At 45.2% G+C, this 12,193-nt stretch overlaps 1 protein-coding gene across 3 annotated transcripts in view; it reads left to right on the forward strand.

Annotated features, from left to right (window-relative positions):
• Positions 1-12,193, forward strand: part of BCAR3 (BCAR3 adaptor protein, NSP family member) — a 155,781-nt gene that overhangs the window by 71,555 nt on the left and 72,033 nt on the right. For all 3 annotated transcript variants that reach the window (XM_049111660.1, XM_049111661.1, XM_025417593.3), the window contains exon 3: positions 6,739-6,778. In XM_049111660.1, the coding sequence (XP_048967617.1) occupies positions 6,739-6,778 (40 nt within the window). The remainder of the gene's footprint in view (positions 1-6,738; positions 6,779-12,193) is intronic.

Raw genomic sequence — 12,193 nt, forward strand, 5'->3', positions numbered from 1 at the left:
GTGGTGTTGGAGCAGAGACCTGAATGATGTGAGGCGGTGAGCCTCAGAACTGCAGGGAGAACATTCTAGGCAAAGGAACGTTCTTGGCAATGCCAAGCCACAGAGGCAGCGACCAGCTTGGCATGTTTGAACATCAGAAAGAAAAGTCAGTATGTCTTGATGGAATGAATAGAATAGCCGATGAGTGTATAGTAGGCTTTTGCTGAGTAACAAATGGTCACGAACTTGGTGCCTTAATGTCCACATTACGCCCCACAGAGCTCAGCTGGGTTCTTGGTTACAGGTCTTAAACTGAAGATGTCAGCAGCTGTGTTCTCACCTGAGGCTCAGAGGAAGAATCTGCTTCCATAGTCATTCGGGTTGTTGGCAGAACCCAGTTCCTTGTGGTTGAGGGCCTGACATCTCCCCCCTGGCTGTCTGCTTGGGGGCAGTTCCCGTGTAGAGGCTGCCCAGAGTTCCATGCCACGGGCCTTGTCACAGGCCATGTGGTCCCGTCACGCTGTCCAGGCCCCCTCGTATTGCGCATCAGGTCCACTTGGATGGTTGCCAGATCTTAATGTCAGCTGACCTGAGGCTTCCATCTACAAAACCCCTTCACAGCAATGCTGGGAATCCAGAGGATGAAGCTCTTGTTGGGAGACATCCTCAGAATTCCTCCTACCACAGGGAGGTTGGAGAGCTGCCAGGGACCATGCCAACCAGGGCCCCTGCTGAGGTCTCCAGGGTTTTGTTCTGATCAGATGAGAGTTATTAGAGGATTTTAATTTGGGTAAGCATCATGCTGGCTGCTGTGGAGATGGTGGAGCTGGGAAGGTATTGCAGGCATCCTGGCAAGAGATGTTGGTGGCCTGGGTTAGAGCGGAGTTACTCCTGAGTGCTCTGGTTTCCCAAGTGCGCCACATCGTCCCGTGTCCCCATGTGTTGGCACACACTTCTCCCATTGCCTGGGTATTTCTCATTACCACCTACCTCACAGCTGCTTCACCAGTTGAGTTCCTACCTAGCCCTCAAACTTTAGCTCAGAGGTTGCCTGAAAGGCCCCTCCATGGTGTTTCCTTCCCACTGATACCTACTTGAATTGTGCTGGGTCTGTTGACCTGTCTTCCCCACTTGCCTGCAGCTTCTCTGGGAGCAGAGCCTTTGTCTTCGCTTCTTCTGTTTCCATTGTCTGGCCTACAGCATACCATGTTGCAGATGCTTGAAAATGTTTCTGGGATGAATGCAAGAATTATGGAGATACTGGGAATGAAGTAGACTCGCCACTGTTCTTAGGTTGCTCACCTTGTAGAGGAGCGGCCCTATATAAGTACGGTAGAATGAACCGGAATCCAAATACCATGCCATGTGCACCAAGGAGGGGTATCCACTCTGCAGATTGCTAGTGTGCATGGGGCTCAAAGGGAACCTTTATTCTACTTTAGTCTACTCAGTCTCTTCAGAACAGTTAGATCTAGTTTCTCACATCTCTATTACATGAAAGAATCCTCTTATTACAAATGATTCCTCTTTGTTCTATCCAAAAGGACATTTGTTTGGCAACACTGTTAGCCATTAATTTATTCTATACTATTTAAAGAAGTCAAAACATTCATTCATTTAAAACATTCTATAATTTAAGACAGACATAGGGTACTTCATTCCTCATCTGTCTTCCAAGCACTCAGGGAAGATCTGTTAGGGAAATTTTGCTTATATGTTCCAGATGGAGAACCTCTTAACTCAAAATAGCAAATGTGTAGATCAAGTGTCCTTTTAAGAGGGAGGAACTGTTAACCTGGTTACTGATGAGAAACAAACTAACATAACAAATGCATCATTTCTATGATTCCCAACTATACGTCCCTCAGTATGAACTTTATTTAGAAAGCAGGACACTGGAAACACTGACTTAACTGGCGTAAACACAATGTTGTTATTTAAAACGTAATCAACCTAAGAACAAAATAACAGGAGGGTCTAGTTTCAGTCTGCTGCTTTCCTGTGGTCTGTGGACCGTGCACTGTAGGGCAGCATGCCTGACAGAGGGGCTGTGGGTGCCTGCCAGCCTCAGCAATTGTAAATGGAGATGCACAAAACATCATGGATTCACAAGGGTCAGGATTCATAATTTGCATCAGCAAAAAATATATATATATAAAAACTTTTCATTTTGATTGCCAAGTTCTTCTGTTTGTTTTCTAGTGATCTCTGTTGGAGAATATAAATCTGTGGCTTAGGGAGTGTTTGCTGCACAGACTTGTATGAATAATTGGATATTCTATTTCAAATTAGAGGCTGGGGCTACGGGGCCAACTGCTGTGTTTTCCAGCTCATATCTTCTTTTGGTTAGCTGGGATGAGGTGGCTGGCTGAGAAAGGAGACACACACTTCTGCATTCAAACATAATTTTAATTTAGATCAAGGCAATAACTTTGAAAGCTTTTGGATTTGTAACACACTCACTTGGTTTTGTTATACTCTCCTGTATTCCTTGCCTATCTGAAAAGGATAAGAACATGAGGATCCTCTAGGGGACTCCTGGGAGCCCTGAATTAGAATTTTAGGACAGTTAGAGTCCCCTCTGCTATTGTAGCAGAATGTACAAGGCTTCCTTAGCAGAGTTCATCTGGGGGCAGTGTCAAAAGGGGACTTCAGTTTTTTGTTTTTTAAGATTTTATTTACTCATGACAGACACACAAAGAGGCAGAGACAGAGGCAGAGGGAGAAGCAGGCTCCAAGAAGGAACCCCGACGCGGGACTTGATCCTGGGTCTCCAGGATCTGGCCCTGGGCTGAAGGCGGCGCTAAACTGCTGAGCCACCCGGGCTGCCCGGGGACTTCAGTTTTATCCCTCACCAGAGACTCCCAGTTTCCTTCTCTTCTGCCCAGAGAAGTTGTGTGTAGAGAATCAAAGAGGAACATAGGGGTACCCGGATGGCTCAGTTGGTTGGGGTCAGCTCAGATCTTTATCTTAGGGTTGTGAGTTCAAGCCCTGTGTTGGGCTCTATGCTGGGTGTGGAGTCTACTTTTTTTAAAAAATAAAGAGGAACACAGGAGGTTCATCTAAGGTGGGAAGCATTTTGGAGAACACCCCAGGCTCTTTTATGCTGGGCTCTCTGGATGGGAGAGCACAGGCTGCCCTGCCTCTAGGAGATCCTGTCTCTGAGTGGGAACTGTGCTCATCAGCAGTGCTTCAGGAGCCACCCAGGCACAGCTCCTGGCCTGAGTCCATGTGGATTATCCCAGGTCTTCCCAAGAGAACTTGAAGGGTCTGTTCTGAGAGAGCTAGCTCAGAGAGTTTTCAGGTACATCTCTTGAGAAAGAAAGAAAGGAACATTTCAGCTTTCAAAGGTGAAAGGAAAAGGATTTTACAGCTAAATCTGGTGAGAAGAGTAGATCCTGGACAAAATTCTAAAAAGAATTTACTAAAAGAATGACATTTGGGCACCTAAAAAAAGGGGAATTAAAATGACAAACCATGACTATATGGTCTTGGTATTTGGCAAATATTTTCCCCAAAATGAATGAATGAATCTCAAGGAAAATATTTGACAGTGTTAGCTGCCAGTGAAAAAATTCAAGCTTGCTTTTTTTTTTTTTTTTAAAGATTTTATTTATCTATTCATGAGAGGCACAGAGAGAGAGAGGCAAAGGCATAGGCAGAGGGAGAAGCAGGCTCCCCAGGGGGACCCTGATAATGGGACTCGATCCCAGGAACTGAGCTGAATGCAGATGCTCAACCACTGAACCACCCAGATGTCCCAAAATTCAACCTTTCAACTGAAAATTAAAGTTTGGAAAACTGGTATCTTCCATGAGCTTGACACTTTCCAGTGCTTAACAACTTCTGATGAGATTAGTGATGATACTGACAAATGTGATTTTTTTTAATATTATAATGAAATGTGTCAAAATTTAGAATATCTATATAACTTGGTGAATCAGTATTTTCTAGGATAGGGGATACAGAATCATGCATGGACAATCAAAGTGCAAGATAGATGCAGAAGAATAACAGGTGTGGTCCAAGATGACACATTTCAACTAATCTTTAAGAAACTACCACTTGTTCAGTGTTGGTATGGTATCAAAGAAGAATAGCCATAATTACCTGAAAGTCTAATGCAATACCCCTCCCTTTTCCAATTATATATCTATGTGAGCATGGACATTTTTTGAAACCAAGACATATCAAAACATACTGAATGGAGAAGCAGATATGAGAATTCAGCTGTCCTTCGACTAAGCCAGACATGAAAAAGATTTGCAAAAATATGAGACAGTGTCACTCTTCTCACTAAATTTTTGCTATGAAAAAATATCTACTTATAATAATATTATTATCTTATATGTGATGGGTTTGTTTTTAAGATATCAATAAATGTTTTAAAAATTTGTTTAATTTCTAACATCAGTAATCAGTAGATATAACCCACATGAACAAAAGCTCTTTGGAGTCCTCAGTAATTTAGAACATAAAGAGATCCTTGGACCAAAAACACTTGGGAACCTTTGATTTCAGCCCCCCATACTCATACTGTTTATCCATGCATTAAGCCATGTATGTATGAGTGTATATAATGCACATTTTTACATGTACATAAAAAAGAAATTTGAAGATGAGAACAGCATTTCAATGGTTCTAACATCTTTCTGTCCTCACAGGACCAGACCTCTGGGCCAGATGTTCAGCCTAAGACTAGATGGCTATAAGCCTGAAATATTAATTCACTAGAAAACCAGGGGTTTGGTGCACCTGGCTGGCTCAGTGGTTGAGCATCTGCCTTTGGCTCAGATCGTGATCCTGGAGTCCTGGGATCGAATACACATCAGGTTCCCCACAGGGAACCTGCTTCTCCCTCTGCCTATATCTCTGCCTCTCTGTGTCTCTGATGAGTGAATAAATAAAATCTTTTAAGTAAACAATAAAAAAAAGAAAACCAGGAATTCAAGAACTTAAAAGGGAGCACAGCCAAAGTGCTGCTGACAGAGTTTTTGGTCACTAGCCGGGTGATTCCACAGATGCAAAGCCTGATGACATCAACATGGTGTCCAGGTGGCAGGAGAAGTGGTGCCCGGGCACAGCACACAGGCTCCAGGGCTTTGGGAAAAGATGCCTGATAAACGAACTTGAAGACAAAGAGTTTTAAGGCTTTGAAAGACTGGTTTATACCCCTCACCAGGGATGGTGAGTTTATGCTGTTCTCTGATCCTTTGGCACTAGAGGGACTCCTCTGAGAACTGCTCCACTGACATGGTGGGGAGCATCTTGGACACCAGCCTGCCTCTGCACAGGTGCCCCATGTGCTGCCCTGAATGGACAGTCATACCAAGCCAAGCATGGTTTCCACAAGATCCTGTGGGGTTGGGACTCCTTGTGCTCTAGCAGTGACCAGAATTCTCTCTCAACCCAGGGAGAAGTGCTGCCATCTTGCAGGGTCTCTCCATCACCACGGAAGTGTCAAAGCCCACGAGTTTGGGGGTTGAGCCCAGCCTTGCAGAGGAAGCTGCTTGTTGGTGGGACTTCTGAGGCACCCGTTCTTTCTATAGATAAACTAGGACCCTCTCCGTGGAGAAGACTCCTCTTACGGGCTTCAGAGCTATTCTGTCCTCAGAATGATGCCATCTCTGCAGGGATGTATTGAGTTTTTGAAGTTCAGGTCTCTGAAGGCAGCTGTCCTTTCACATCCTCTGTTGGGGGGCAGCTCGCTGTAACTCTGCAAATACTGAAAATGGCCACTCTCATGTCTCCCACTCCTCTCCTTTGCCCTGGTTGTTTCCCTTCCTTTCAGTAAGAAATCAGCCTCCCCAGTACCACCTGCTGCCGTTTACCTTTAACTGTCTGGTTAATCCCAATGTCATATTATGACAGACACCAGCAGACATTACATGGAAAGAGAACAGTATGGGGTGCCAAAGAAAGTGAGGGTCAATTCTCTGCTAGACACCAGGGGTGGGTGGGTAGGTAATCAAGGCAGCGATTTAAAAAAAAGAGAGAGAGAAGGGGAAGGGGTATCTGGGTGGCTCAGTCGGTTAAGCATTTGCCTTTGGCTTGGGTCGTGATCCCAGAGTCCTGAGATGGAGCCCTACATCTGGCACCCCGCTCAGCAGAGAGCCCGCTTCTCCCTCCCCCTCTGATGCTTCCCGTGCTTGTGTGTGCTCTCTCTCTCTCTCTCTCTCTGTCTCTCTCTGTCAAATAAATAAAATCTTAAAATAAAAAGGAAGATGTGGCCTAGAAGCGGAGCTGGGTATACAGACTCCATCTCCTGCCCCCAGGGCTGGGTGACTTTGGGCAGCCCCTGGGCCCACCAGAGCCTCCATTTTCTTTTGTCAGAGAGGGTGTGACGCTGCTGGGTGGTCCAGAGTACCCCTCATTTGGGCATCCAGTCCTTTACACTCACCTCTATCTTCCTTGCTGGTCTGTGCTTCAGAATTTTAGTCTAATTTTTATGCTCAAGTGAATCTAGAATTACCACATGAAATAGTCTAATGTTTAGAGCCTAAATATGATAAGAAAGCATGTGGAGCTTCTAGGCGGATTATGGTGGTGTCCGACCCCCTTCCCCTACCCCCAACACACACCATGAAAGGAAACTGTGTCTGTTCTGACTTCCTTATCTGTCTGCGGTGAGTACTGTCTGGGAGGTGGGCCCATCTTAATAATTTGAATGAACACAGTGAAATCATGTTGGATACGTTTCACTCAGTGCAAGAACGCATTCTTCCCAGTTGTTCTCATACTTATGTTTTCTCTTTCCAGGGATCAGCATCTTCTGGACCCAACTCTGGAATATGTGAAGGTAGGAAACAATATTTAACGTGGAATCAGGACCCTGTGTAATACATTTCCCATTTTTAACACAGCTTTGCCAAATAGTGCTGCAGTCTGGCCTGTGTAGGAAGCTGCTCAGATGGAAACAACCTGGGGTTTATTTGACTCTCTTAGGCCTTCAGTAACTTTTGCAGGGGTCTTATGGCATCCTATTCGAGGTCTATAGTCCTTTTCCACCTATCTAAAACCCTTGGGGCTAGATGGGTTTTAAAATTCAGGAATTTTTTTAGAAAGGTAATATCATGCACGTATGTAACATCCTCAGCAGGATCTAGCTAGGGTCAGCACTCCAGACTCAAACTCATTATTTCAGCAGTGAGATGTAAGAATATTCACAGAAAGTGGGATAAATAGACTACAAATGATTTTATGTAGCTCAGCTCACGCTTTACCACCAAATGACGTCAGGTTTGTTTTGCTGCCAAATGACTGAAAATTTTTTAGTTTTTAGAGTGTTTTGGATTTTGGGAGATGGTAGATAATGAATTATGAACCTGTGTTTATCTTCAGTGGAGGACTGTAGGCTCCCTGAGGTTTTCAGAGTTGGCCCTTCGTTCCCAACAGCCACTATCCTGCGTAGGAACATGAGCCATGGCCACACACTGCTTTCCAGTGGGACTGACGTTCACGGCTTCTAAATAGTCAACAATCCAAAACAGTGATTTCCTTCTGAGCAGAAAGAAAAGATGCTTTTCTCACACACACACACACACACACACACACACACACACACACACCATTTTTTTTGGGGGGGGTGTATGCTTTATTTTATTTTTGAGAACGGCAATCTGGTACCTACTACAGAAAAGAGAACTCTGATTTGTCACCCTGAGTTTCTTGGATTTATGACAACATATATCCTTAATTTTTAGGAGAAATCATGGGATGTGTTCTAAGGTACTTGCCTCCTAGGAGCCACATTCCATCCTCATTATTTGGAGGGCAGTATTACAGTTTCAGAGTTTTTAGGCCTGTTGCTTTTTCATGTACCTGTTAGCATTCCTTCTCTCTTTTGGCCAGAGGATGGATGGTAGGGGAGAGACCTGTAGTAGAATCGCTTAATCACTTGAAATAGTCATAACAAAGCTTGTTGGAATGGAGGTGGGTATTATTTTTTCCTCTCATACCCAGTCTATGTCTGAACTGTAGTATTACTGCAGCAAATATATGGTCCTAAGCCAGCCGGCGGCTGCCATGTCAGAATCATGAGAGAGCTTTATAAATGATGTCTGTGTGCCTCCTGGATGCATCCACCTATGTTTTTATGCAGGTTGTATGCTGCAAAGCATTAGGGAGGTGCTATTCCCAGAGACTTTGATTTGATTAGAGCACGACATAAAAAATGTGCCCTAGAATTAGGCAGTGTGTAAATCATAGCAGTTCTTTAGAGGCCACTCATGTCATGTTCCCGAAATTGGCTGTGTCCTGCTGCAGGCTGACTCAGGCTGTACTTAGCAAGCACAGATCCTTCCCTTACCCAACTAACCTGGTTTTTCTTTCACAGTGTTTGAGCCCTTAAGATAATCTGGTGATGAATTCAAAAGCAAAACAGAGATTCTGGAATGATCTGTTTTAGTATTCTTTAAGCCATTGTGTCACATTAATGAATGTCAGTCATTCTGAGTTGAGTTGTGTTGAGTAAGAGGAAATATTGGGGTTCTCGGTGGTGGCTGTCTTGCTAGGCAGTCCTGGTTTTCCCCAGCAGTGAGATGTGATGGGACTGCTCTTGGTGGCTTGAGGGTACTTCTTCCCAGGACCTGTTGAGGTGTTCTGAGGGTCACTCTGTTCCCAGCCTCGTCTGAATCTAGTTGGGGCTTTATAAATGAAGTTTCTGTATTCCTCCTGTATGCATCACACACACACACACACACACACACACACACACACACACACATATATATATATACATACATACATATATTCTTTCCCACTCCCCACTTTGCCCTTGGTTTGGAGGGATAGTTTGGGGATTTGTTGGGTAAATTCATTTGCTTCTATGGGCACTGAAGCTCTGAAAGCACATTGATGGAGGCCTTTGACTTCAAGGTCTAAATGGACTCATGTGTCATGCTTCTTGGGCCAGAGCAGGCTCATCCAAGCATTTCTCAGACTTGGCTGCCCTCTTGAGCCTGGCTGATGAGTCCATGTCATGAAGGCCTTGTAAATCGGTGCCAGCTCGTGATCTAGTGATTCGGAGGGTGAGGGAAAATAATCAAGGGAGGTGAGATACTTGTAAATAAACTGGGTTGCAGTTTGGCGCCCCCTGACTTTGAATGTTATTCCCTACAATCCCCTGGTGCGCTTAATGCCTCTTGGGCATGTAGAAAAGTAGAGATTCTTGGTAAAATTTCTCACATCAGGTAGGGTCCCCTTCTGGTAGAGTCAGATTTATCAGTCTAAAAAAAAAAAATCAAGATTCAAGGGAGCACATTTTTAGGGATCTCATAAGGATAGGTGGTTTGATCTCTGTCTCAGGGTCTTCTCAGGGGTTCTCATCCTATGGAGAGCTCCAGTCCCAGGTCCCTCTTTGTCTTCCAATGCCTTCTCCTTCCCACCAGAGACTTTCTAACCTTCCTCACCTGGTTTTCCCAGTGCCCAGCAGAGAGAGAGAGAGAGAGAGAGATCCATCGACCTGGGCCTGGCTTCCCCTCCCTGTGCCCCGGGAGTTAGGCACGGGGGAGGGAGGCCAGCGTGCAGGCCACTGGGGCTGCAGGACTGTGGCAGAGAGAGCTGGGTAGAGAATGAATCCAAAATTCTCTTCTGCCTAGTTTGTACTCCATGTCCTCCTAACACTCGATGCGGTTTGTGCACATTAATCCGGTGTGAAAGGGGACCTCGGCGGTTGCTAGGCTACCAGTAGCTGCCCTGCGCCGGGAATGGAGGAGCCCTGGGGCTGTCGGAGGCTTTTCCCTTCCTGCTGGGGCCCCCCAACAGCATCTAGACGCTACCCGCTGAATTCCAGGTTTGGACACAATACGAAAATTAAAGCAGCTCCAAACCAGCCAGAGGATGTTTTGGAATCTCATTCTCCACCGTTTCTGCCTCTTTAATTCTGTTAGAGAGGGGAGTTGTGGTTTTTTTTTTTTCTTTTGCCTGGTTTTTGGAGCCCTCGCTTTTCCCCACGTTTACCCCCACCCTCTCACAGTAGCTCAAAACATGATCATCTTGAAAGTCTGATTTTACCTGTAACAAAATGGAATTGATTCTCTTTTTCACTGCACCGGAAAGAAAGCAATTCCTCCAAGTTAGGAAGCAGAGCCGTCCAGCGCAGCTCCACCTTCCTGCTGCTCCTTAGTCATTAGTGACTTTGGTTAGTGGTGTACAGCTCTGGAATTCCTCTGCGTACCTAGCATACCTCACCAGAGATAAAAACTTTTTTTTTTTTTTTTAACAGAGGAAATAGCTTTTGGAGGAAAAAGCCCAAGGCAAAATTGTGAAGGAGGCTTTGTCTTCTGGGCTGTTTTACTTGCTCACCGCTCCATTTGTCCCCCCCCCCCCCCATATTTTTACCACCATTACAATGTATTTATTCAGGGTCTAGTATCTTAGGCTTGTGTCAGGTAACTGCTTAGAACATTTGATAAAATAATTATACTAAAATGTGAATAAATGATAGCCCAGTGTGCTAACCTTCCCAGATAGCATTCCAGTAGACTCCAGGTTATACAACTCCTGAAAACCATCTGGGAGGGGGGCCCAGTCCGCCCACTCTGACTTTGGATTTGCTACCTTCTTTCTGTGGGTTCCATCTTCTCACTGGAACATCAGGGATGGGTTAACGTCCTTTGAATATTTTTAGGATCCTCTGTACCTTATATACGCTGGAGGGGAAAGTTTTTTTTAACGAGTAGGAAGGGGTTCTTAATCTATCAGTCTTGACCATCTATCACTATGACCAAAAGTGTCATATTGATTGGAACATGTGTTTCAGACATTAAGACCAAGGATGTGGGGATCCCTGGGTGGCTCAGTGGTTTAGCACCTGCCTTCTGCCCAGGGCATGATCCTGGAGTCCCGGGATCGAGTCCCGCATCGGGCTCCCTGCATGGAGCCTGTTTCTCCCTCTGCCTGCCTCTCTCTCTCTCTCTCTCTCTCTCTGTCTCTCATGAACAAATAAGTAAAATTAAAAAAAAAAAAAAAAGACCAAGGATGTGAGAGCTAATAACTGCCCATACATCATATTACCTAAAAAAATTGGGGATATATCTCAATACTCCTACATATGCTCTTATGATCTGTTATGCTTTCACTTTTGTAACCCCTTCTTGAACCTATGAAACTTACTTTCATTTTCACTGTATCATTCTTTTTATTCTTTTCCCGGGGCTACTTTAAGCTTTAAGAGTTGCCTTCCTCATACACTGAATATTATAAATTTATGTTACTTCCTGTCCTTTTCCCCTTCATACTGAAGGTTCTAATTCTTCGTAGCTTCTTCACATACAAGCCTTACAGCCCTTTTAATAAAGCATCTCTTTTCTGGGAATAGTTTAAAAAAAAATATATATATATATATTTTAGGGGAGGTGGTGATTGGGGCACAGCTGGGTGATGTTTCCTTTAAAAGGAATGTTTATTACAGGTTTTTCATTTTTAAATGCCCTTAAGAAGGATATATTGGAAAATAAAGTCAAGTAGAAAAGAAAATCAGGATGACTGTTTTTCAAATTAGCCAAGATGTAGGCAAGCCCATTTTCAGTGGCCAGGCTGTAAACAGCACAATGCCCGCCTGTGGACAAAGGCCTGCTCTCCAGGCGACCGCAGTTAGCAAGTGTCAAGACGGAATGCAGCCTTTTGTCCCTGGTTAGCCTCCTAGTGAACAAATATCCTTTCTTTTGTCGTCAGCCTGGGTGGATTCTTGCTAGAATCACTTGCGAGCTTTTAGGAGATGATTTGCAGTTGCTGAGCTCCTTCGCAGGCTGGAGAGAAGGGACAGGACTGGAGAGGTTATCCTGAGTGGGGACTCGCACCTCACCCTGGAAGGCTCCTTCACCCCCGCCATGCCCCCCAGTGCTCATGAGCAGCTCCCGGCGCCAGGCGCCTTGGCAATCAGCCCTTTATGGGGTTAATGCTCCAAAAGGCTCCTTTTGAGAGGGCCTTAGGGATAGGACAGGCCGCCCAAGGCTCAGATCCCAGCAAGGCCGCTTCCTGAGGCCTCCTGAGGCCGGCCGCGGGCCACATTAGGTCACCCTGCAGATTAAAAGAGAAGTAATTATGCAAATTCCAGCGCCCAGAAGTGCGCGTTAACCAGTGGTGGGAGCAGGGCCGTGGGGGCTGCAGCCCTGCTTTGTGCTCCAGGTGGCCATGTGCTCCAGGTGACCTTGTGTTCCAGGTGACCTTGTGCTCCAGGTGGCCTTGTGCTCCAGGTGGCCTTGTGCTCCAG

This window comes from Canis lupus, chromosome 6, assembly GCF_003254725.2.
Source record: "Canis lupus dingo isolate Sandy chromosome 6, ASM325472v2, whole genome shotgun sequence".
In the NCBI taxonomy this organism is placed as follows: Eukaryota; Metazoa; Chordata; class Mammalia; order Carnivora; family Canidae; genus Canis; species Canis lupus.